This window comes from Hylobates moloch, unplaced genomic scaffold, assembly GCF_009828535.3.
Source record: "Hylobates moloch isolate HMO894 unplaced genomic scaffold, HMol_V3 SCAFFOLD_7, whole genome shotgun sequence".
NCBI lineage: Eukaryota > Metazoa > Chordata > Mammalia > Primates > Hylobatidae > Hylobates > Hylobates moloch.
In genome coordinates, this window is record NW_026652282.1 from 133,271,040 (window position 1) to 133,296,508 (window position 25,469).

The following is a 25,469-nucleotide window of genomic DNA, read 5'->3' on the forward strand; positions in this document are numbered from 1 at the left end:
GGAGGCGAGTTCCTGACGCGACTGCGACTCAATCCTCGCCTGGTGAAGAATATTTTACCTATGACTCACTGAAAATAAAGACGGCTGAGTGACCGTGTTTGTTCATGTAAACATTGAACAAATATTTATCGGCTTCTGCGATGTGCCCTACCTTTTAGTGGAGGAAGACACATTTTATTTATGTATTTAATTTTTCTTTTGAATTTTACATGTGAGTTATACTTAATAAAACTGACTTCAAAATATATCTTCAACAGAAAATCCAGCAACAGTTTCTATTATGTTAGTTAAAACAGCCAGTCTTTTCCTTTACTTTTAAAAATTATTCATAAATGTAATTAGTGAATTATAATAAACATTGACATCTGATCCACTGCTTTAGGAGTGACACAAATGAAGTAACTCAAGCTATTTTCTTTATAATCATTGTGCTATTGTTTTCTTTTTCTTTTCAATTAGGCTGCTTAATATAGGATTTTGTAGCACCATAGGAGTTGAGTAAAAATAAAAGTAATAAAAATATACCTTATCTGGCCGGGCGCGGTGGCTCACGCCTGTAATTTCAGCACTTTGGGAGGCCAAGGCGGGCAGATCACGAGGTCAGGATCTCTACTAAAAATACAAAAAATTAGCCAGGCGTGGTGGCGGGTGCCTGTAGTCCCAGCTACTCGGGAGGCTGAGGCAGGAGAATGGCGTGAACCAGGAGGTGGAGCTTGCAGTGAGCCGAGATCATGCCACTGTACTCCAGCATGGGCGACAGAGCGAGACTCCCTCTCAAAAAAGAAAAAAAAAATACGTTATCTATGAAGATTTCCAATTTGATTTCTATTTATCACAAATGGCCACAGTACTCTTCTGTACTTTACCACATACCATATTGTATGCTGTAATTATTTGTGAATATGTAATTGATAATATTGTAGGTTTTAGAGAATCCTTGAAAACATGAAAATTTGGTAATGGGGTCTATTTTGATTATTTATTTATTTATTTATTTATTTATTTTTGAGACAGAGTCTCACTCTTGTTTCCCAGGCTGGAGTGCAATGGCGCGATCTCGCCTCACTGCAAGCTCCACCTCCCGGGTTCAAGCGATTCTCCTGCCTCAGCCTCCCAAGTAGCTGGGACTACAGGCGCGTGCCACCACGCCCGGCTAATTTTTTGTATTTTTAGTAGAGAAGGAGTTTCATCTTGTTAGCTAGGATGGTCTAGCTCTCCTGACCTCGTGATCTGCCGGCCTCGGCCTCCCAAAGTGCTGGGATTACAGGCGTGAGCCACCGTGCCCGGCCATATTTTGATTTAAAATTCAGCAATAATAGATTAAATTTTCAATCAAGTAAGCCCTTGGACCAGGGAATGCTATTCCTTAAAAAGTGCTTCTATCAGTATAGCCTCTGACTCATTACTTTGGTAATTTTAAAATTGTATTTCATTCCTGATTAACATTCCCACCCAGATTATTAATTATACAATCTGTTAACTGTAGAACCTCAAACATGTTGGATTGTACTGTATTTGTCTGGAAGACACATTTTTAAAACATTGTAATCGCTATAAGAGAAGCACTGGGAAAGAAAGGAGCTTCTATGCCTGCAGTGCCTGAGGAGCCCTTTAACAGTGTGCCCCGCCCCTAAGCTACTGATGCTGTCATCCCCATCCCAGTTAGTCAGCTTTATTCCAAAAAACTTGGTGTTCCAAATTTTTCCTTCTCAAAGCCCACAGATCCAAAATTCATCAGCAGTTCCCACAAACGTTACCCTCACAATGAATCCAGCCATTTTTCACCCTCTCCTGTGGTTCCATCATAGCCCAAGCCACCACCATTTCTCAGGCCACCCTCCTTCTACCCTTATCCCGCTAGAGTTTGTTCTATCTACAGTGATCAGAAAGATCAGCCTAAAAGATAATTCTGATCACCACCCTCCTCTACTCACAACCCGGCCGTGTCTCCCCATTGCCCTCAGTGTAGAAATCAATGTCCCTTTGCTGAAATGCAACCTTAGTGAAACTTTCCATGACTAACCTCCTTTAAAATTGCAACCTGGTCCACCCTTACTCCCCTTTACCCCACTTCTCTTTTTTGCACAGCACTTATTTTACCTTCTAACATACTGTATAATGTACTCATGTATTGTAATTATTGCTTATCATCCCTCTTTCAGTTGCTTATATTTTTCATCATTGTGTACCCAGTGCCTAGGACAATGTCTGTCTAGGACAAATGGGTAGTTATGTGGCTGTAGGCAAGCCATTTAACCTCTCTGTACCTCAGTTACTTTATCTGTATCCACTTTGCAGTGTTGTCATGAGGATTAAATCAGATAGCCTATGTGTAGCACCTGGCAGCGAATTTATCACCCTGTACTATAATTGTCTACTTTTCTGTCTCCTGCATTGGACTGTCATTCCCAGGGGGTTGGGAACTGGGATTTCTTCATTTCTGAGGCATAGAAGTATAGCATAGTGGTTAGGAGCATGACTTCTGGAGCCATCACAAGCTGTGTGGCCATTGGAGAAGTTGCCTAACCTCTCCGTGCTTCAGTTTCATCACAGATAAAATGAAGGTAAGAATAGTACCTGTATTTAAAAGCACCTAGAACAGTTCCTGGCATATAGTGTCAGCTGTCATCTCTGCATCCTTGTACCTGTCAGAGAGGAGTGTTTATCAAAGGGGCTTCTTGCTGCCTGTTTCCAAACCAGTCAACGATATACCAATTGCTCCCTAACACATTCTTGTTTGTGCAGAACTGAGCTCAATGATAACATTTTTATAGCAACCCTGATCAAGTTTCCTCTCATAATCTCTTACACTTTGAGGCCCCTGCAGGGGCCCTCACTCTCCCTAATACACATTAACCTGAGTAGCGTGTTTGAGCTCACCATGGCTACATTCTGATGTAAAGAGATACATCCTATACCTGGGCCAAATGTAAACAACCTGGAAAAGTGTTAGGTTAAAAAGAAAACAAAATAAATAAATGAGTAAATGCCAGGTGGTTATGAGTGCTATTGAGAAAAATGAAGCCAAGAGGGATATCAGTAATGCAGGTGGGGGTAAAGAGCTTACAACATAAATGTGGTGTGCCATATTTAAACCTCATTTAACAGGCAAGATTTGAGCTGAAATGTGAAGGAGTTGTGGGAGTGGAACTACGTGGAAATCTGGGGGAAAGATGTTTTGGGTAAAAGAAATAGCAAGTGTTGAGGTCCAGGGGCATGAGTGTGCTTGATATTTTAGGGAAGAGTAAGGAGACCAGCATAACCAGAGTGAGATGAGACTACAGAGGTCAGGAGAAAGGGCCATGGTAAAGATGTAGGGTTTTACCCTGATGGAGGTCAGAAGCCATTGGAGGATTCTGAGAAGAGGAGTGACAGGACTCGCTTTATAGTTTTAAATTATAACTATAAATTATAGTTTTTAAAACAATAGTTGCCTAACCTCATGTTATATGTAAAACAACAGTTTTAAAAACTATAAATTCCTCACACTGGCAGCAGTGTGAGGAGCAAGGGCAAAAGCAGAGAGACTAACAGGTTGCTGGTTACTCTTGCTAGTGCAAGTGAATTCTAGAATCTTCGACAACATCCAGAACTTCTCTTGCTGCTGCCACTCAGGAAGAGGGTTGGAGTAGGCTAGGAATAGGAGCACAAATTAAAGCTCCTGTTCACTTTGACTTCTCCATCCCTCTCCTCCTTTCCTTAAAGGTTCTGATTAAAGCAGACTTCTTATGCCCTTACTGCTATCAGAAGTGAATGGGTTAAGTTCAGCAGCCTCCCTTTTCCTACTTCAGTTTTTCCTGTGGCTGCTTCCCACTGATAAAAAGGAAGCAATCCTATCGGTTACTGCTTAGTGCTAAGCACATCCAGCGGGTAAAGTTCCTTAAAATGCTCTGCAAAGAAATTGGGACTTTTCATTAAATCAGAAATTTTACTTTTCCCCTCCTGGGAGCTAAAGATATTTCAGAGAAGAATTAACCTTTTGCTTCTCCAGTTGAACATTTGTAGCAATAAGTCATGCAAATAGAGCTCTCCACCTGCTTCTTTCTGTGCCTTTTGCGATTCTGCTTTAGTGCCACCAGAAGATACTACCTGGGTGCAGTGGAACTGTCATGGGACTATATGCAAAGTGATCCCGGTGAGCTGCCTGTGGACATAAGGTAAAGGCATGTCCTGTAGGGTCTGATCGGGGCCAGGATTGTGGGGATGTAAGTCTGCTTGGAGGAAGGTGCAGACATCGGGTTAGGATGGTTGTGATGCTACCTGGGCCCCAAAGAAACATTTCTGGGTAAGGTGTGCCACATCTGTGTTATTAGCAGAAATGCTAATTGCCAGTTCTTTTCATAGATAGGTCTGACCTATTTGTTGATATTTTGTTCTGTTTTGTCCATTGCTTCTCTTTGTCACATGCTGCTCCTCCAGAATCTAGAGACTGGAGTAGAGGGAGGGTGAAGGGACAAAGACAAAACTTCCCTCCGCCTGCCCAAGCTTCCATAGAATCAAGGCAATGAAATCCAATCAATATCACACACAAGTTTCATGTCTGGTTCTCTTGTGTGTACATGCAATGTGTGTTTTTTTTTAATATCTTTTCCTACTTTGGGTGTAAGGATAATATGAGCCTTGAGTTCAGAAGCTTTTCATGTTTTGGGGCTTCTGGTGCATTTAGGGAGAGTATTAAATAACTTTATCAATATTATTCAGATTTTTCTGTCTCTTCTTCAGTAAATATTGGTATATTTTGGTTTATATTTTGGTCTATATTTTCATAGAAAGCAATCTACTATCCCTAGATTTCATAAGGTATTGGTATCAAGTTACATAAGAGTCTCTTGTGATTTCATTAAACGGTTCTGTGTCTGTAGTTATATTTCCTTTTTCATATATTTTCTTTTGGTTTGATTTATCAATCTCTTTTTTCTTTCTGTTGCATCAGTTTCTGCTTCTACTTACATTGATTCATTCCTTCCTTCTAACTTCCTTTGGTTCATTTTGTTGTTAGATTTTTGCTTATTGAGTTGAATGCTGAAATCATTTATTTTATATTTTGTTTTGTCTTCTTTAAATGTGTATTATAAAGATTTAAATATAATACATAGATAGTGGCTATGTAAACATTAAATGTGGTCATGTTGTACATACTTTATAGTCTTTTCGGTTCTTTCTGTTTGGCTCCCCACCCTCTTTCCACATCGGTCCCCTTCTCCCCCATCTCAACTAGGTAACCCCAGTATGATAATATATATTCACATACACATACACACACACAAAGGTTTTCTTGGACATTATTTGTTTTATAAAATTGGGACATTATACACACATTTCTCACTCATTAACATGTACTAGAACTCTAAGTCAATTGGTATGGCTTTAATTCATTATTTTTATTGGCTATATAAGATTCTATGGTATGGCTGTATCGTAATTTAGTCAATATGTTCACTTTATTCCAGTTTTTGGCTACTATATCCTATATCGTTACATGCTGGTGCTTTTACTTCTGTTGAACAAATTTGCAAGAGGAATATTAATGGAACGAAGGGAATGTTTCCTTCTAAGTTTTAATTTCCAAAGAGGCCAGAACTTTTCAAACATTTCTACCATCGAAGTATGAAAATGGCCTTCTCTCTGCATTCACATAGCGATAAGTTTTATCCTGTTTTTAAAATTTGCCAATTTTACAGGTGTAGAGTGATATTGCATCATTACTTTCGTTGTGTTATTTTTATTTCTAATAAGTTGAGCATCTTTTTAAGTGCTTGTTGGCTATTGGATTTATTTAGGGGATTTAATTAGTCATATGCTTTGCCCATTATTCTTTGGACTCTTTCATTTAAAAAAAATTATGAGAACCCTTTTATTATTACAAATATTAACTCTTTGTCGTGTATATTGCAGTTTCCCCCAAGATCCATTGTTTGTCTGTTGACTTTGTTATAACTTTTACCAAAACAGTTTTTAATTTTTATAATCAGAGATATCTTTTCTTTCATATCTTCAGAGTTGGCAAGGTTGGTTAAAAATGTTTCCCACACCTCAAGATTGTATGTGTAGTCTCCCAGATTTTCTTGCAAGATGTTTACTGTTTCGCTTTTTATATGCATTGCTTCAATTATCTGCTAATTACTTTTGTCATATGGCATGAGAGAGGGATTTGTCTAGTTTTATTTCCATCCAGATCAATAGCCTGTTGTGATGGCACCTTTTGCCACTGATTTGAATCAACACATTCATCATATAAAGTTCTCATATATATTAGCATGTATTTCTGGATTCATTAGGCTGTTTCACTAATCTACTATTATCTTGCTATGCCAGTACCATAGTGATTTGATTACAGTGAGCCTATGATATCTTCTGATATCTGGTGGGTGAAAGCAATCCTCACTATTCTTTTTGTACCTTTCTTAGCTATTTAGACACTTTATTCTTCCACATAAAACTGTTAAGATATTTTTCAAATTAAAAAGATCCAAGCCCTGTTGTGATTCTAACTGAAATTTCATTAAACTCCTACCTTAATTTTATTAATGTAATAAATTTAAATATTTTTCTTATTACATTTATCTCTATGTATTTTATAAGTGTGATGCTATTGTTAATAAGATAGTTTTCTCCTATTTCCATTTATGAGTGCTTAGCACCAAATAGAGATAAGCTATTGGTTTGTGTATTTTCAGCTTTTTCTTTTGAGGCAGGGTCTCATTTTGTCACCCAGGCTGGAGTGCAGTGGGGTGATCTCACCTCACTGCAGCCTGAACCTCCTGGATTCAAGCAATTCTCCTGTCTCAGCCCCCCAAGTAGCTGGGACTACAGGAGCAGGCCACCAAGCCTGGAAAATTTTTGTATATCTTTTAGAGATGGGTTTTGGCCATGTTACCCAGGCTGGTTTTCAACTCCTGAGCTCAAGCATTCCCCCCACCTCAGCCTCCCAAAGAGCTAGGATTACAGGTTTGAGCCACCACACCCAGCCATTGTATATTCATCTTAAATCTAGCTACCTTACCAAATTCGCCTATTAATTCTAGTAATTTTACCCTAAAGTCTCTATGAGTATTGAATCATATCATCACTTAAATGAGACAGATTTTAGCTCATTTCCAATGTTTATAGCCAGTTACTTCATTTTCTTATCTTATTGAATTTATTAGAAAACAAGAGAAAATGTTAAATAATAACAGTGAAACTGAACATTCCTTCTACTCTATGATTTTACTTGAAATAAGTTTTGTATTTTGCTATTTACAGTAACATTTGCTGTTTTGGTTTTTGTAAATGGTGTTTGTTACTTCTATTCTCATTTGCCACAAAATGTTTATCATAAATAACTTTTCAGCAGCTGGTATAATCTGAATTGTCTTCTTTGATACGTTGATAAACAAATTATGTTAATAGATGTCCTGACACTAAATACCCTTACATTCTTGCAGTAAAATCTACTATTCATGTAATTTGATTATTAGTGGGTTCTATGTACTACTATTTCTTTAGACACTGTGTGCCTTTAAATGTGGGATTGATCTATAGCTTTTTTTCTTTTTTTTTTTTTACTATTCTTAGTAGATTTTCACTACTGGACCTACTAATAATAATAAACAAAGTTTTGTTGGCTTTATCAAATGAATTGATGGTACTCCATCTTTTTCTATTGCTTAGAATAGCTTAAGTAACATTTGAATTATCCATTGTCTAAAAGTTAGGTGAGACTCACTTATGAATCCATTTGGTCCTAGTGGCATTTGCAATGTCTTTAATCACCCCTCCAGGCTCTTCTATGATAATCAGTCAATTCAGGTTTCAACTTCTAATAATTATATACCTTTCTAGGAAGTAACTTTATTTATTTTTTCAATTTTGTTGCCACAGTGTTACATGTAACAATCACTCATGATTCTTTTACTCCACATTATCTGTAGTTATGTGCCCTTTCTTATTCCTAAATTCCTCTATCTTTGCTATTTATCTTTTTTCCTTGAATAAGCTTGCCAATGACTTGTCTATTTTGTTGCTGGTGGTGCTCTTTTCAAAGAATGAGCTTTTGGATTTATTTTTTTTTCTAGTTGGTATAAAGCATTTTTATTTTCACTGAGCAGAAAAAAAAGCTATTGATTCATTAACTGTGCTGCTTTATTGGCATGTAGCTATGCACTGTTCACACATTAATATATAAAACTCCTCAGTCTTTTATTTTGTCCAATGGGAAAACATGAACAGTGAGATTTCTTACGCAAAAAGTGAACAGTTCAACTATGCTAGCTCCATATACCTTTATTAACATTCCAGAGACTTATCCTCTCAACATGATCTGACTTCTGTAGGATAACTTTTCAGGAAAAGTATTTTCTGATCAGTGAAGCTTGGAGATATAAATAAGCAATCGGCCAGGTATGGTGGTTCATGCCTGTAATTCCAGCACTTTGGGAGGCCGAGGCAGGCAGATCACCTGAGGTCAGGAGTTCGACACCAGCCTAGCCAACATGGCGAAACCCCGTCTCTACCAAAAAAAAAAAAAATTAGCCGGGCATGGTGGTGCTCGCCTGTAATCCCAGCTACTCAGGAGACTGAGGCAGGAGAATTGCTTGAACCTAGGAGGCAGAGGTGGCAGTGAGCTAAGATTGTGCCACTGCACTCCAGCCTAGGTGACAGAGTGAGACTCCATTTCAAAAAAAAAAAAAGCAGTATCTCTCATATTCATTAACTGGACCCTGAATTTCTTAAACCTCACCCCAAAGCTGAAGTCCATGAAGGCACTAGTTCTCAAACTTCAGTGTGCATAAGAGTCACTCGGGAAGCTTATTAAAATTTAGGTTCCTAGGCCCCATCCTCAGCAAACTATTTAGTCCCCATGTAATTCTATCCCACCCCGCCCCAGCTTTATTGTGGTATAATTGACAAATAAAAGTTGTATATATTTAAGGTGTACAACATAATGTTTTGATGTAAGTATACATTGTAAAATGGTATAGCATGGAGGGTTTTCTTTTCATTTTTTTCAGAATAGTTTGTAATATCTTCTTTTTTTTTTTTTTGAGACGGAGTCTCGCTCTGTCGCCCAGGCTAGAGTGCAGTGGCGCAATCTCGGCTCACTGCAAGCTCCGCCTCCCGGGTTCACGCCATTCTCCTGCCTCAGCCTCTCCGAGTAGCTGGGACTACAGGCACCACGCCCGGCTAATTTTTTGTATTTTTAGTAGAGACGGGGTTTCACCATGGTCTCGATCTCCTGACCTCGTGTGAATATCTTCTTTGATTTCGTCTTTGATAATCTAGACGTATGATTTTAATTGCTGTTTAAATTTGTTTATCAAGTTGGTTTGTAGTATTTGGGTCAACTTTGAATATCCTGTTAATTTCCTATTGCTGTGTAACAAATTACATCAAATGTATCAGCTTATGACAGCACCCATTTACTGTCTCACAGTTTCTGTGGGTTAGAAGTCCAGGTGGGCTCAGCTGGATACTCTGTGCAGGGTCATACAAGGCCAAAACCAAGCTGTTAATAGGGTAATGTTAGCAAATTCAGTTCCTTCTCTCACTTTCCATATAGTGCCCTCTACCAGCAATGGTGCATCAACACTCTCTCATGCTTGGAATTGCTCTAACTTCAATTTTCCGTACATATCTCTGGCCTTTTTTGCCTCTCTCTTTTACTTTTAAGGACTCATGTGATTACATTGGGCCGACCTGGATAATTCAGAATACTCTCCCCATCTCAAGGTCACCTGATCAGCACCCTTAATTCCATCTGCAAAGTTTCATTTGCCACATAATATATTTTTGGACATGACACCAAGGAGCAAAGGTGATGTGGGCCAAATTTTTACCTGCCACAGGTATAGTTTACATACAATGAAGCACATCAATTTTAAATGTGCAGTTTGATGAGTTTTGACAAATGCATACACTTGCATAACCACCACCCTAATCAACATGCATTTACGTCAACCCTCCTGCAACTTTTTAATGAGTCTCCCCCACTGACCTGGCCTCAGGCAGTAAACTGCTATCTGGAAATTACAGATTTGTTTTCACATGTTCTAGAATTTTACATCAGTGGAATCATACGGTATGCATTCTTCTATGGCTTTTTTTTCTTCAGCATCATGATTTGGAAATTCATGCAGGTTGTTGTATAAAGTATTTCTATCCTTTTTATTGCTGATTACTGCTCCATTATGGGATTATATCATAATTTTGGATTATTTCCAGTTAGGAGCAAATACAAATAAACCTGCTATGAACAGTGCTCCACATGTTTTGTGTGAACATCTATTTTCATTTATCTTAGTTAAATATCTAGGAGTGGAATTGCTGGATCATATGGTAAGTGCATGTTTAACTTTAAAAGAAACTGCCAGACAGATTTCTTGAATGTACCATTTTATACTCCCACCAGCAATGCATGAGAGTTCCAGTTGCAATATATCCTGAATAACATTTGATGTTGCCAGTACTTAATGACTGCACTGTGGTATCCCACTATACTTTTTTTTTTTTTTTTGAGATGGAGTCTCATCCCATCACACAGGCTGGAGTGCAGTGGCGCAATCTCAGCTCAACATCTGCCTCCTAGGCTCAGGCAATTCTCGTGCCTCAGCCTCCTGAGTAGCTAGGACTACGGTCACACGCCACCATGCCCAGCTAATTTTTGTATTTTTAGTAGAGACAGGGTTTTGCCATGTTGGCCAGGCTGGTCTCAAACTCCTGGCCTCAAGTGATCTACCCGCCTCAGCCTCCCAAAGTGTTGGGATTACAGGCTTGAGCCATTGAGCCTGGTTATACTTTTAATTTGCATATCTCTGATGACTAAAGATGTTGAGCATCTTTACATGTGCTAATTAGCCATTCCTATATCTTCTTGGAAGTGTCTATTCATACCATTGGTCCTTCTTTTTTAAACATAGTTTCAACTTTTATTTTAGACTGAGGAGGTACATGTGCAGGTTTGTTACATGAGTATGTTGCGTGATGCTGAAGTTTGGGTTAGGAATGAATGATCCTGTCACTGAGGTAGTGAACATAGTACCCAATAGGTGGTTTTTCACTCCTTGCTACCCTTCCTTCCTCCTCCCTCCTTCCTCTAGTAGTCCCCAGTATCTATTATTCTATGTCCATGTATTCTCATCATTTAGCTCCCCACTTATAAGTGAGAACATATGGTATTTGGTTTTCAGTTCCTATGTTAATTCACTTAGGATAATGGTTTGCCAGTTTTTAATTGGGTTGTCTTGTATTGTTGAGTTTTGACAATTTTTTATCTATTCTGGGTACAAGACTTTTCAGAGGTACCTGTTTTGAATTTTTTTTTCCAATCTATGGCTTGCATTTTCATTTTCCAAATGGTGTCTTTCAAATAGTGGAAATTTATAGTTGTAGTTAAGTCCAATTTAGCTTTTCTTCTTCTATAATTCATGCTTTTTTTTCCCCTGTCCTAGGAAATCTTTGCCCACCTCAAGTTCACAAAGCCTTTCTTCTGTTTTCTTCTAGAACTTTTATCACTTTAGCATTAGTATTTAGGTTTATAATACATTTTGAGTTAAATTTTCTGTATGGTGTGACTTCTCTTTCTCTATTGAATTCCCTTGGCACTTTTGTAGAAAATTAAATGACTGTATATAGGCAGTCTGTGCTTATGCCAGTACCAAATTGTTTTGATTGTTTTAACTTTATAGTAAGTCTTAATATCAGGCAGTCTAAAACCTCTAACTTACTTTTTTATTGAAATTGCTTTTGATATATTTAGGCTTTTATATTTCTGTATTAATTTTATAGTCAACTAGCCAACTCCACCAAATAGCCAATTGAGATTTTGACTGGAATTGAATTGAATCTGTAGATCAATTTGGGGAGAATTGACATTTAAACAATATTGAATCTTTCAGTACAACAACATGGTATGCCTTTGTTTCTTTAAATTTTCTTTAATTTCCCTCTAGGATATTTTGTAGCCTACAGAGTAGTTCTTGCAAGAATTATATTAATTGTATCCGTAAGTATTTTGAGGGATTCGATGCTATTGTTAATTGTATCATTTTTATTTGTTTTCGTTTTCCAGTCATTTGTTACTAAAATATAGAAATTCAATTGATTTTTGTATATTGACCTTGTTCACTCTAATCTTGTTAATTTGCATTTTAGCTCTAGCAGCGTTTTGCACTTCTTTTAGAATTTCTACATATACAATAATGTTGTCTGCAAATAAAGACAGTTTGCTTCTTCCTTTCCAAACTGGATACTTTTTATTTATTTTTTTCATGCCTTACTGCACTGGCAAGGGCCTCCAGTACAATGTTAGATAGAACTGATGATAGCAGAATCCTTGTCTTGTTCCTGATTTCAGAGGGAAAATATTCATTATTTTACCATGAAGTACAATTACTTGTAATTTTTTCATAGATGCCCTTTGTCAAATTGAGGAAGTTTCCTTCTATTCTTGGTATGAGAGTTTTTATCAAGATTTGATGTTGGATTTTGTCAAATGCTTTTTCTGCATCTATCCAAATGGTCATATGGTTTATCTTGTTTATTCTGTTATGGTGAATTACCTTGATTGATTTTTTAATGAGGAACTAGCTATATATTCCCAGGGAAGAAATCCACCTGGTTGTGACATATTATATTGGCAATATTTTCGCTATGGACTGAATTGTCTCCACCTCCCCCCACCCCAAATTCATATGTTGAAGTCCTAACTCTCAAGATGATTATATTTGGAGATAGGGCTTTTAGGAGGTAAACAAGGTTAAATGAGGCCATAAGGATGGAGTCCTAATCTGATAGGATTGGTGGCCTCACAAGAAGAGAGAAAGTTCTCTCTCTACACTCATGCACTGAGGAAAAGCCATGTGAACATACAGCGAGAAGGCAGCCATCTACCAGCCGGGAAGAGGGCTCTCACTAGAAACTGACTGTGCTGGCACCCTGATGTTGGATTTCCAGCCTCCGGAACTGTGAGAAAATGAGTTTCTGTTGTTTAAGTCACCCAATCTCTGGTATTTTGTTATGGCAGCCCTGGCCAACTAAAACTGTTTTGTTAAGGGTTTTGGTGGTGATGGTGGTTTTTTAGTTTTTGCATCTGTGCTCATGATGGATATTTGGCTGTGATTTTCTTATAATGTCATTGTCTGGTTTTGATATAAGAGTGGTATTAGTCCGTTCTAATGCTGCTATGAGGACATACCTGAGACTGGGTAATTTATAAAGGAAAGAGATTTAATGGACTCACAGTTCCACGTGGCTGGGGAGGCCACACAATCATGGTGGAAGGCAAAGGAGGAGCAAAGACACATCTTATATGGCATGGTGACAGACAAGAGAGCATTGTACAGGAGAACTGCCCTTTATAAAACCATCAGCTCTCATGAGACTTATTCACTATCGTGTGAACAGCATGGGAAAAACCCACTGCCATGATTCAATTACCTCCCACCCCGTCCCTCTCACAGCACATGGGGATTGTGGGAGCTATAATTCAAGATGAGATTTAGGTGGGGACACAGCCAAACCATATCAAAGAGTAAGACTATTCTTTTTTTTTTTGAGACAGATTGTCGCTCTGTCCCCCAGGCTAGAGTGCAGTGGCGCGATCACGGCTCACTGCAAGCTCCGCCTCCCGGGTTCACGCCATTCTCCTGCCTCAGCCTCCCGAGTAGCTGGGACTACAGGTGCCCGCCACCACACCCGGCTAATTTTTTGTATTTTTAGTAGAGACGGGGTTTCACCGTGTTCGCCAGGATGGTCTCGATCTCCCGACCTCGTGATCCGCCCGCCTCGGCCTCCCAAAGTGCTGGGATTACAGGCGTGAGCCACCGCGCCCGGCCGACTATTCTTATAAAATGAGTTGAGATGTGTTCACTCTTCTATTTAATGAATTTGTGTAGAATTGGTATCATTTCTTTTTTAAAAGTTTAACTATATTCACCAGGGAAATCATCTTATCCCAGTGTTTTTTGTTTTGGTTTGGTTTGGTTTTTTTAAGGGTCTTAATTATGAATTCTATTTTTAATAGGTAAAGGGCTATTTGAATTTTCTATTTCTTATAGGATAAATTTTAATAATTTCTTTTAAGAAATTCCATTTGAGACTGGGCATGGTGGCTCACACCTGTAACCCCAACACTTTGGGAGGAGGCAGCAGGATTGCTTTAGGCCAGGGGTTTGAGATCAGCCTGGGCAACATAACGAGACTTGACTTCTACAAAATTTTTTTTAATTAGCCAAGTGTGGTAGCATATACCTGTAGTCCCAGCTACTTGGAAGGCTGAGGCAGGAGGATCACTTGAGCCCAAGAGTTCAAGGCTGCAATTAACTATGGATCATGCTACTGCACTCCAGCCGGAGCAACAAAGCAAGGCTCTGTCTCAAAAAAAGAAAAGAAATTCCATCTGAGCTGTTGAATTTAATAGTATAAAGTTCAGAATATTTCCTTACCATTTTTTCACTCCTTGGAGGTATGATTTACATACTGTAAAAATCACTTATTTTCAGTGTGGAGATTTTTTTTCCTTTCCTAAATCTCCACATTTTTATTGACATATAATTTACATATCATAAAATTCACCATTTGAAAGTGTACAATTCAGTGGTCTTTAGTGAATCCGTAAAGTGTGCAACTATCATCTTTATTTAATTCCAGAATATTTTCATCACCTCAAAAAAGAAACCCTGTAACCATTAAACAGTCACTTCTAATTTTCTTCCTTTCCCCAGCCCCTGGCAACCATTAACATACTTTCCGTCACTGTGGTTTTGCCTATTCTGGATATTTCATGTAAATTAAGGGATAAAATATGTGGCCTTTTGTGTCTAGCATCTTTTGCTTAGCATGTTTTCAAGATTCTTCCGTTTTTGCAGAATGGTAGAGGAGTTAAAATAAGAAAATAAAGATATAGTAAGAATGAAACTATTTTCATTTTTTAATTTAAAAAAATCTCCCATGTTGTAGTATGTATCAGAATTTAACTCCTTTTTATGGCTGAATAATACTCCATTATATGGAGAGACCACATTTTGTTTATCCATTCATCTGTTGATAGACTTTTGGATTGTTTCCCCTTTTGGCTATTATGAATAATGCTGCTATAGAACATTCATGTGCAAGTCTTTGTGTACATATGCTTTTATTTCTCTTCAGAATATACTTAGGAATATAATTGCTAGGTCACATGGTAATTCTGTTTAACTTTTAGAGGAACTGCCAAACTTTTTCAAAGCAGCTGCACCATTTTACATTTTCACTAGCAAAGTATGAGTGTCCCAATTTTTCCATATTCTTATCAACACTTGTTACTGTCTTTTTAATTATACCCATCCTAGTGTGGATAATGTGATATCTCATTGTAGTTTGGATTTGCATTTCCCTGATGACTAACGTTGTTGAGAGCCTTTTCATGTGTTTATTGACCATTTGTGTATCTCCTTTGGAGAAATGTCTACTTAAATCCTTTGTGTATTGTTAATTGGATTATTTGTTTTTTAGTACTGAGTTGTATAAGTTCTTTATATATTCATAATATTATACCCTTATCAGAGCTGTGACATGAAAATATTTTTTCCCATTCTGTGGGTAGTATTTTCACTTTCCTAATAGTATCCTGTGATGCACAAAGTTTTTCATTTTGATGAAGTCCAATATTTATTTATTTTACCCCTTTGGTTGCTTGTATTTTTGTTGTCATATCTAAGAAATCAATATCAAATCAAAGATCACAAAGATTTAAACCTATATTTTCTTTTGAGACTTTTATAGTTTTAGTTCTTACATTGAGGTCATTGATCCACTTGGAGTTAATTTTGGTATATGGTGTGAGGAGGGGATCCAAGTTCGTTCTACAGCCTATATAGCCTGCAGATGAGCAATGTTAGTGACCTTGAAAGTAGAAGCCCAGATTGTCAGTAGCCTGGCATCTAACTAAACAACCATTTATCCATTAAAGTTAGCCTTGTTAACAATTAATATTGAGATAATTTTACTTAATACACTGTGTATATTTTAGTGTCCATCTAGCATGCAGCCTGAGGCACAGAGAATAATAGTTTGAGTATAAAATTGAATTGAATGGAATACAACATTAATTTATTATCTAGTTTTCTGTTGTTGTATAGGCAGTCACATGTATTTACCAGAAAAAAGTTGATAGAATTTTTATTTTGATGAAACCCTTTTACACTTTAGATTATTTTGATGCTGATTAACAGGATAAGCTGACTCTGGACACATCCTGACAGCCTCTGCCAAGGTTTGAAATAAACAGCTGGGAAAATTCAGTTTTATATTATCTGTTCCCGCAGCTGCTCAGTTTCTGCTAACCATGGGTCAGGGAATATAATAGGTTTTCCGATTAGTTTTAGATAAAATGTGAAAGAACAGTTCATGTCAAGGACAATGGTTGCCAAATATATTTGGCAGGATTTCTATATTGAATCCCAAAGGAAATACACAAACAAAACCCCACAAAAGTTAGGAAGGAGTAAAGCCCAGGAACCCTGGAACATTTTGTCACTTACTATGCAGATTAGCCTGAAAGTGAGACAGGCAAATAAATCACATGTTTCTGCCAGCGTGGAAAATATTCATTCAAATGGCAAAGGTCTCAGGCTGGGGAGCTGGATATTGTCCTGTAATAGGTTCATCTCAGAACTGAACTGCACACTTGGAGGGTGTTAATGCTCTTAGGAACATCTAGTTATTCCCTTTGAATAGAGTCCTGTCCTGAATCACATACTACTTGACCTAGGGCCTAGGCCTTTTTGTTTTTCTGTCTCACAATCTTGTTTCTCTATCAATTATGTGTTTTCACTCTTCTCTCAGAGAGGGAAAAAGTGTTTCTGTGTGCTCTTGATCCTGTTCCCTCTCTGATCTTCCAATCTCTTGCTCTATGACATATTTTATATGTGTCTTATATCTTCATTTTAGTCAGAAACATTTTATTTATTTATTTATTTATTATTTTTTTGAGACAGAGTCTCACTCTAACCCCCAGGCTGGAGTGTAGTGGCGTGATCTTGGCTCACTGCAACCTCTGCCTCCCGTGTTCAAGCAATTCTCCTGCCTCAGCCTCCTGAGTAGCTGGGATTACAGGCGCGCCCTACCATGCCCAGCTAATTTTTGTATTTTTAGTAGACAGGGTTTCATCATGTTGGCCAGGCTGGTGTCGAACTCCTGACCTCAGGTGATCCTCCCGCCTCGGCCTTCCAAAGTGCTGGGATTACAGATGTGAGCCATTGCATCTGGCCTTTAATAAGAAACATTTAAAGTGAAAGCACTGTGGTAACTTATGTTGAAATACCTTAGAAATCAATGGAAACTGTACAGAGAGGGGGTAGGATAGACGTAGTGGAACCAAGGATATGATATGGAAAGAGGAGAAAGGTAGCAAACTAGGGATGAGTTGGTGAATGTGGAAGGGCATAATAATGTTAAATGACTAAAAACTACATAGGCTTATGTTAAGACTAGTGCCATGGAAATTTTTAGAGGTAGATGACATTAGAGTATGTTTAAATATAAATTAATGTTACCGGTTGTGTTCCCTAGATGTAGACTCTGAGATGAAGATTAACATGCAGGAATTTTATTTGGAGTGTTCTTGGGATCAACACCTGAGGAATCAAGGATAGGCAGAGGGAGAAGCGCGCTGCCGGGTGGGCTCCAGGACAGCCTTGCTGGACCTTATAGGGAGCTCTGGAGCTGGAATGAACCTTCCAGGTTGGACCAACATGTCCAGGCCTCTCTGTCCCTGCAGTGAGCACTCATGAAGTGCTGTCCATCCCGGGACCGGGCAGAGTCAGCCCTGGGAAGAGGCGTGGCCTGCCCAGAGAGGGGGTGGGGCCTGTCCTGGAAGTGGGCGGGGCATGCCCTGGTAGAGGGGCGTGGTCTGTCTTGGGAAGGAAGGGGCGTGGCCCCCCAGGCAACATTCCTCTGGGGCGGTCCCGGCGCACACCTCAGCGGCACACACCTCAGCGGAGGTGAAGGCTGACTTCCCACACCCAGCGGCTGGGACTGGGGAGTTCTTTCCTAGACTGCCGTCCGGGCGCCCCTCACCCTCGTGCTGCTCAGCTTCAGGTCGTCGTGGGTTCAGGGCTCAGCTGCACGCTCCTGCCCGCGCCCTGGGCGTGATGGCACCCCCAGCCCCTGCCATTCTTCCCCCTCACCCCCTCTCCCTGCCAGTGCTCTGCATTGCCCTGGGTTAGCCTGGTGGGGCCAGGTGGCACCCGCTGTATACTCTTGCCTTTCTGCTGCAGGGGCCTTCTAAACCGCGGGTCCCAGAGCTGCAGGGAGGGGCGGCACAGACTCCCCACGTGGCTCATTGGCGGGGGTGGTAATCCAAGTTCTTTTGCTGCCCACTCTTTGATTCCCAAACCCCATGTAGTCTTCTTACTGGGGACACAGAATCATCTTTGAATTCATACATATACAGCACCTTGGAGGCTGGCCCTCCATCCTCACAGAGACCTGCCTCCAAGCTGGAGTTTTACATGTGCCTGGTTGTGGACCCACTCCCTCATCTCTTTTGCTGTGCAGTGATTCCCCAGGTCTACACGGTGCTATATGGAATTCCACATCAGTGAATCAAATCCTCTGTAAGATTTCAGATAGTGGTGCTGGCTAAGGCCCTGAAGGGAGGAAAGGCTAAGTTATGCCAAGATTAGGTATCACAATGAAGTCCTGTCCTTTCTAGGATGGAAGGAGTCCAGTGTGTCTGGCCACCAAGAAGCTGGTTTGTCTCTGTGATGGACAATACCATATTACAGCAGTCCCCAACCTTTTTGGCACCAGGGACTGGTTTCATGGAAGACAATTTTTCCAGAGACTGTGGGGTTGTTGGGAATGGTTACGGCATGAAACTGTCCACCTCAGATCATGAGGCATTAGTTAGGTTCTCATAAGGAGCACAAAACCTAGATCCTTGCATATGCAGTTCACAGTAGCATTCGCACTCCTATGAGAATCTAATGCAGCAGCTGATCTGACAGGAGGCAGAGCCCAGGCGGTAATACAAGTGACGGGGAGCCACTGTAAATACAGATGAAGATTTGCTCCCTGCCTGCTGCTTACCTCCTGCTATGTGACCCCATTCCTAACAGGCCACAGACCAGTACTGATCAGGGGCCCAGGGGTTGGGCCCAATATGGCTATTGGGAGCTCAGCATTGATTTTTGTTGCTGGCAGGTTGGACTTTGGTGGCAACAGTAGCTAGATCAGCCTTAGTCAGTGGGAAGCCACACTTTTGGGTCCATGCATAAATTCTCTCCCTGCTGCTATAGCCACTTAGCTCATGTCTTGCCAGTACTGCGATGGCCTATGCAGAGGCTGGCTGATGTTAATTGCCAGAGTCATTTTTATCTGTGTTGTTGGTTTGTGCTTCCTTCAAGGTGGATGCTTTCTGTTGGCATTAACGTATTACTTGGAGATTTTTCTAGTTTGTGTCCACTCACTAATATACCTTTGTCCCAACTTTTTACTGGAAGAGCGTCCTTATCAGTACGCTGGGCCCTGGCCCTCAGCCAGTACAGAAAGCCATTTGTCAAGGCCTTCAGCTGGCAGACGTGCTCCCTGGACTACGTGCTTTCTCGGGTGTCCCAGAAACCCTGGAATGGAGTGAAATGCAGGGCTACGTGGGAGAGCAGGGAGGCAAGAATTAAGTCAGCCCCACCTTTACGCAACTCAGTGGGTCTCCTTGAGAGAGGTCTGCAGTTTCAAGGAGACTTTTCAGCCAATCTGCTGTGAGATCCCGTGAAGGGGTGTGAAGGCCTTCCTCTGTGACTGTAGATTGGCCAGTCTCTCCTTGTGTGTCCAACAGTGTTCATTATACTTTATGTGAATTAATGCAAAACTGCTAGGTTTAAACTGCTCACCATTTTAGGGATCCCTTCTGGATTCTACCTTCCTTAAGGGGAAATTTTCCTCCTTTCCTCAGTTCATCCTTTCTGCCTTGGCTTTGACGTGGTCTGGAGGCCACAGAGCCTCCTCCTGAGAACCTCTCTCTGGTGTGTCTGTGTGTGTCCGTCCCTCTCCTTTCCATCATTCCCTGTGGTTCCTGTTGGGCGTGGCTGCCATAAACGCACATAGCAGGGTCTGCTTTGTCTGCAACCTGATGCATTGTTATTTCTCACCGAAACTCGCAGTCCAAACATCACATTTCCGGGCCACACTCTTTGTCAGAGCTCCAGGGGCACAACCCTGGGGACCTGCTGGAAGGTGCCACCGTGACGTGTGCCTAGATGCGTTTTCCCTCAGTTACCACAACATTCCTGTGGTTCTGGTGGCTGGAAGGTGACCGCGTGCTTCATGAAGGGGGTCCTTACTGCTTCGCATCCACTCTTTTCACGGAAAGCAACTTGTCACATGTTTTCAGTGTTTCTAAGCGATTTTCTGCCGATCTTGTCTGCTAAGATTGTGTGGCAGCGTTTCCACAAATTTATAGCTGGCAGTGAATTGTCCCAAAGGAAATCATACAAAATAAAATGTTTCCAACATTGTTCAAATGCTTACAACTTATGTGCTTCCTTGGGTGATTTTACAACTTTTTAAACACACGAATAAAAATTATTGTCTGCTTTTTTCTCCTTTTTTCTCTCTTTTTTTTCTTGCATGCAGAAAGTTTATAGGAGGGGGATCCTCTGGATCAACACCCATGGGGGAGTGAAGGAAGCAGGATTGGGTAAAAGAAGTTGAGGTGATACAGTCTGAACAAAGGTCAATCCCACAAGGACCTCAAGCTAGGATGGCTCTGCAGAAATGTTCTCTATTGAGGCAAGTTGTCTGGACCTATATAGTCCCACACTTACCACGAATAAGGCATGAGTTTGGGTGTGGTGAATGACTTCAGCCAAAATTGGTTCCCAGAGAGGAATTCAGATTAGAGTTGTTAGCTGTCAGCACACCCAGCAGCTTAGTCCTGAAGCGGTGAATGTGGACACCAGCCTCCACTGTGGTCCACCCTTTCTGCTGCTCAGATTCATTTCCTTCATAAGTTCTGGAATGGTTCCTTCAGGATTCTGATGGGCTCTCTTTCCTGGGGAAACAAAAGAGAAAGATTTGGAACAGAGCACAACTCCTGCTGCTTTAGCTTTTCTTGAGTCTGCAACTGGTACTCATCATCTTCCCCTTCTACTACCCGTTCTAGATCCCTCCCCCCACCACCCTCTCAGTTCATACTTCTGCTGGTCCAAGTGGGTTACCAGATAAGGCACCTGGTCATCATGCCCATTGTAAGCCATGACTGTACTTGTGCGTTTATCATCAACATTGAACAAGGGAATACTAAGAGATACCCAAGCAGATGACCTGGCTGCCAAATATATTCTCCTCTGTCTCCATCGTGTAATGTCAGCCCTTCCTCCTGATGATCAGGATCGGTTACTCTTGACAGGATAGTGATTCTTTTCCTTACCTCTTGGTCTCTTAATAGTGATCTGAAGTAATATGATGGCAACCACAGTTTCAAGTTTAATGAGACTCTTGATGTGTCCACTGGCGGACATATTCCCCTTTTAAGAACAGTACTTCTAAACTCTCAGAGCCCAGAGTTGGGATAAGAGGCATAGTTTCCCTAATTGGGTCACTGGGAGTAATGGTAGTGTGAGGCTGCTCCTACTTCCACTCCTTGTTTCCCAAAACCATATATTTTACTTCGGGACACACCCCACTAAATGATGGCCATTGATCTAGAGTATATACTGCATCCTGCAGGATGGTGCCTCATTCTTATGGTATTATGTCTAAGCTAGTGCCTCAGCTGTGCCTTCAACAAGCTGTCCTACCACTCTATCAAGTGGGTAGCTTCTGGGTAGTGGATTCCATGGTCATGTATCTTCTTGCTTTAAAGTAGGTCTCTTGGTCTGATGCAATGTTATGTAAGATCAAATATTCTGTGAGGCCTTGAATGGTGGTGTTTACTGAGGCTTACCAAGCGACTGAATGATTTTCTTGAGAAATGGTGACATATCAGGGCCTTAGCTTTGGTCTCTGTTACTGGCAAGTTGAACATTAACAACATCAGTAGCTAGATCTGTATTGATGAGTCCATGATGTTGGGCCCATGCATAGCCTCTGCCATGGCTCCTCCTTTCATACATCCATTTTGCAAGAATCAGGGCACCAACAGCAGAGGCTGGTAAGCATCAAGTGGCTAAGTCATTCAGTCTACTTGGTTGTTTAGTGCTGTTTCTGTGGCTGATGTTCTTTTCATTTATTCATTCTGTAATGCATGTCCTTTGTAGATTCAATTTCCTTCTCTCTGAACAACTTCTTTGGATATTTATTGAAAGGCAGGTCTACTGGCAATAAATTCCTCAATTTTTGTTGTCTGAGAAAGTTTTTATTTCTCCTTCATTTTTAAAGGATATTTTCACAGAGTTCAGAGTTTTAGCTTGATTGTTTTTTCTTTCTCTCAACACTTTAAATATGTCAGTGCACTCTCTTCTTGTTTGCATGGTTTCTGAGGCGAAGTTGGATGTAATTTTTATCTTTGCTCCTCTATAGATAAAGTGTTTTTCCCTATCTGGTTTCTTACAACATTTTTTGACTTTGATTTTCTGGAGTTTGAATATAATATGCCTGGGTGTAGGGTTTTTTTATTTGTTTGTTCATTTGCATCTATCTTTTTTTTTTTTTTTTTTTTTTTTGAGACAGAGTCTCGTTCTGTCACCCAGTCTGGAGTGCAGTGGCACGAACTCGGCTCACTGCAAGCTCCGCCTCCCGGGTTCATGCCATTCTCCTGCCTCAGCCTCCTGAATAGCTGGGACTACAGGTGCCCACCACCACAGCCTGCTAATTTTTTTTGTATTTTTTAGTAAATATGGGGTTTCACCGTGTTAGCCAGGATGGTCTCGATCTCCTGACCTCGTGATCTGCCCGCCTCGGCCTCCCAAAGTGCTGAGATTACAGGCGTGAGCCACCGCGCCCGGCTGCATCCATCTTCTTTGGTATTCTCTGAGCTTCCCGAATCTGTGGTATGGTGTCTGGTGTCTGACATTAATTTGGGGGAAATTCTCAGTCATTATTGCTTTAAAAATTTGCTCCTATTCATTTCTGCATTCTTCTTCTGGCATTTCCATTATGTGTATGTTACAACTTTTGTAGTTGTTGTTCCACAGTTTTTGGACATTCTGGGCCCATGCATAGCCTCTGCCATGGTTTTTTTTTTTTTTTCAGTCTTTTTTTCTCTTTGCTTTTCAGTTTTGGAAGTTTCTATTGTCATGTCCTCAAGCTCAGAGATTCTTTCCTCAGCCATGTCTCTTCAACCAATGAGCCCATCAAAGACATTCTTCATCTCTGTTACAGTGTTTTGATCTCTAGCATTTCTTTTTTATTCTGTCTTAGAATTTCCATATTTTTCCTTACAATATACATCTGTCATTGCGTGTTGTCTACTTTTTGCATTAAAGCCCTTAGCATATTAATCATAGTTTAAAAAATTCTAGTCTGATAATTATGACATTCCTGCCATATTTGACTCTGATTCTGATGCTTGCTTGTTCAGTCTCTTCAAATTTTGTGGTTTTTGCCCTTTAGTATGCCTTGTAATTTCTTGTTAAAAGGTGGACTTGATGTACTGGCTAAGAGGAACTGCAGTAAATAGGCCTGTAGTGATGTAGTGAGAGGGAAAGCGTTCTCTAATCCTATGATTAGGTTTCAGTCTTTGGGTGAGCCTGTGCCCTTGGACTGTGCCCTTCATCGGTGCTTCTCTGATTCCCCAACCCCCCGTAGGTTGTACAAGATAGGTAGAGGTTATTTCCTTTTCCCTAAGTAGGTTAGGCTCTGATAAAAGAGCAGAGTGTTTTGGCATATTTCAAATGGTTACTTCTCCCTTGCTCCTGACAGAAACACAGGGCATTTTCCTTCAATATTTATTATGAGGACCTGGTAGAGCTCCTAGAGGTAAAACTCACAGCAGCATGGGAACCCATCTATTACTGGATCCCCTGAGGTTGTTGGTTTTTTTTTTTTTTTTTTTTTTGAAATGGAGTCTTGCTTTGTCACCCAGACTGGAGTGCAGTGCTGTGATCTCGGCTCACTACAACTTCTGCCTCCCAGGCTCAAGCAATTCTCCTGCCTCAGCCTCCCAAATAGCTGAGATTACAGACACATGCCACCACTCCCGACTAATTTTTGTATTTTTGGTAGAGACAGGATATCACCATGTTGGCCAGGCTGGTCTCGAACTCCTGACCTCAAGTGATCCGGCTGCCTCCCAAAGTGCTGGGATTACAGGTGTGAGCCACCGCACCTGCCCCCCTCCCCAGTGGAGTTTTAAACTCTCAGACTTGTCCACACTGAGCTTGCAGCAATTTGTCAATTACAGTTCAGGTTTTCCTACCCTGACACTGGTTCCCACGGAAGTTTCTGTGCTTAGGTTTTGGCTTCAGTAAGTTGTGATTCTCTGTATTCACCTGTCTGTCTTTCCAATTTGGGGGCGGGCAGCAGATTGACCTGTGACCTTACTTCTCTGACTTATCTAAAGAAGAGTTGTTGATTTTTCAGTTTATTCAGCTTTTTACTTGTTAGGATGGAGTAGCAACTTCTAAGCTCCTTACCTGCCAGACTGGAAACCAGAAGTCTGATTGTCTACTTTTTAAGTTACGTTGCCTTCTCAAAATTAAAAATTACTCACACCAATCCTTCTCAAACTTTTCCAAAAAATGTAAGAGGGAACATCTCTCAGCTCATTCTATGAGGTCAGCACTACCCTGATCCCGAAGCCAGACAGAGACATTATGAGAAAACAAAAACAAAAAACAAAACAAAACAAAACAAACAAAAACTACAGGCCAGTATCTCTTATGATGCAAAAATCCTCAACAAAATACTAGCAAACCAAGTCCAGGAGCATATTAAAAGGATTATACAACATGACTATGTGGGATTTACTCCTGGAATGCAAGGATGTTTCAATATACAAAAATCAGTCAATGTGATACACCACATTAACAGAATGAAAGACAAAATGTGATTATCCCAATTGAGGCAGAAAAATCTTTTGACAAAATTCAATACCCTTTCATGATGATAACATGCAACAAACTAGGAATAAAAGGAAATATCAACATAGTACAAGCCATATATGAAAAACCCACAACGAACATCATACTCAATGGTGAAAAACTGAAAGCTTTTCGTCTAAGATCAGGAACAAGACAAGGATGCCCACGTTCACCACTTCTACTCAACATAGAGCTGGAAGTCCTAGCCAGTGCAATTAGGTAAGAAAAAGAAATAAAATACATCCAAATTGGAAAGGAAGAAGTAAAATTATCACTGTTCACAGAAGATATAATCTTTTTTGTAGAAAACCCTAAAAATCACACACACAGACAGACAAACACACACACACACACACACACACACACACACACACCTGTTAGAACTAGTCAACCAATTCAACAGAGTAGCAGGATACAAAGTCAACACAAAAAAATAAATTGTGGCTGGGCATGGTGGCTCACACCTGTAATCTTGCACTTTGGGAGGCC

General features: G+C 40.3%; 1 protein-coding gene across 1 annotated transcript in view; it reads left to right on the forward strand.

Annotated features, from left to right (window-relative positions):
• Positions 1-4,014: 4,014 nt before the first annotated feature.
• The window catches only part of F8 (coagulation factor VIII), a 164,766-nt gene continuing 143,311 nt past the window's right edge, over positions 4,015-25,469 (forward strand). Inside the window, exon 1 of the mRNA XM_058441369.1 lies at positions 4,015-4,157. Coding sequence (XP_058297352.1) covers positions 4,015-4,157 — 143 coding nt within the window. The remainder of the gene's footprint in view (positions 4,158-25,469) is intronic.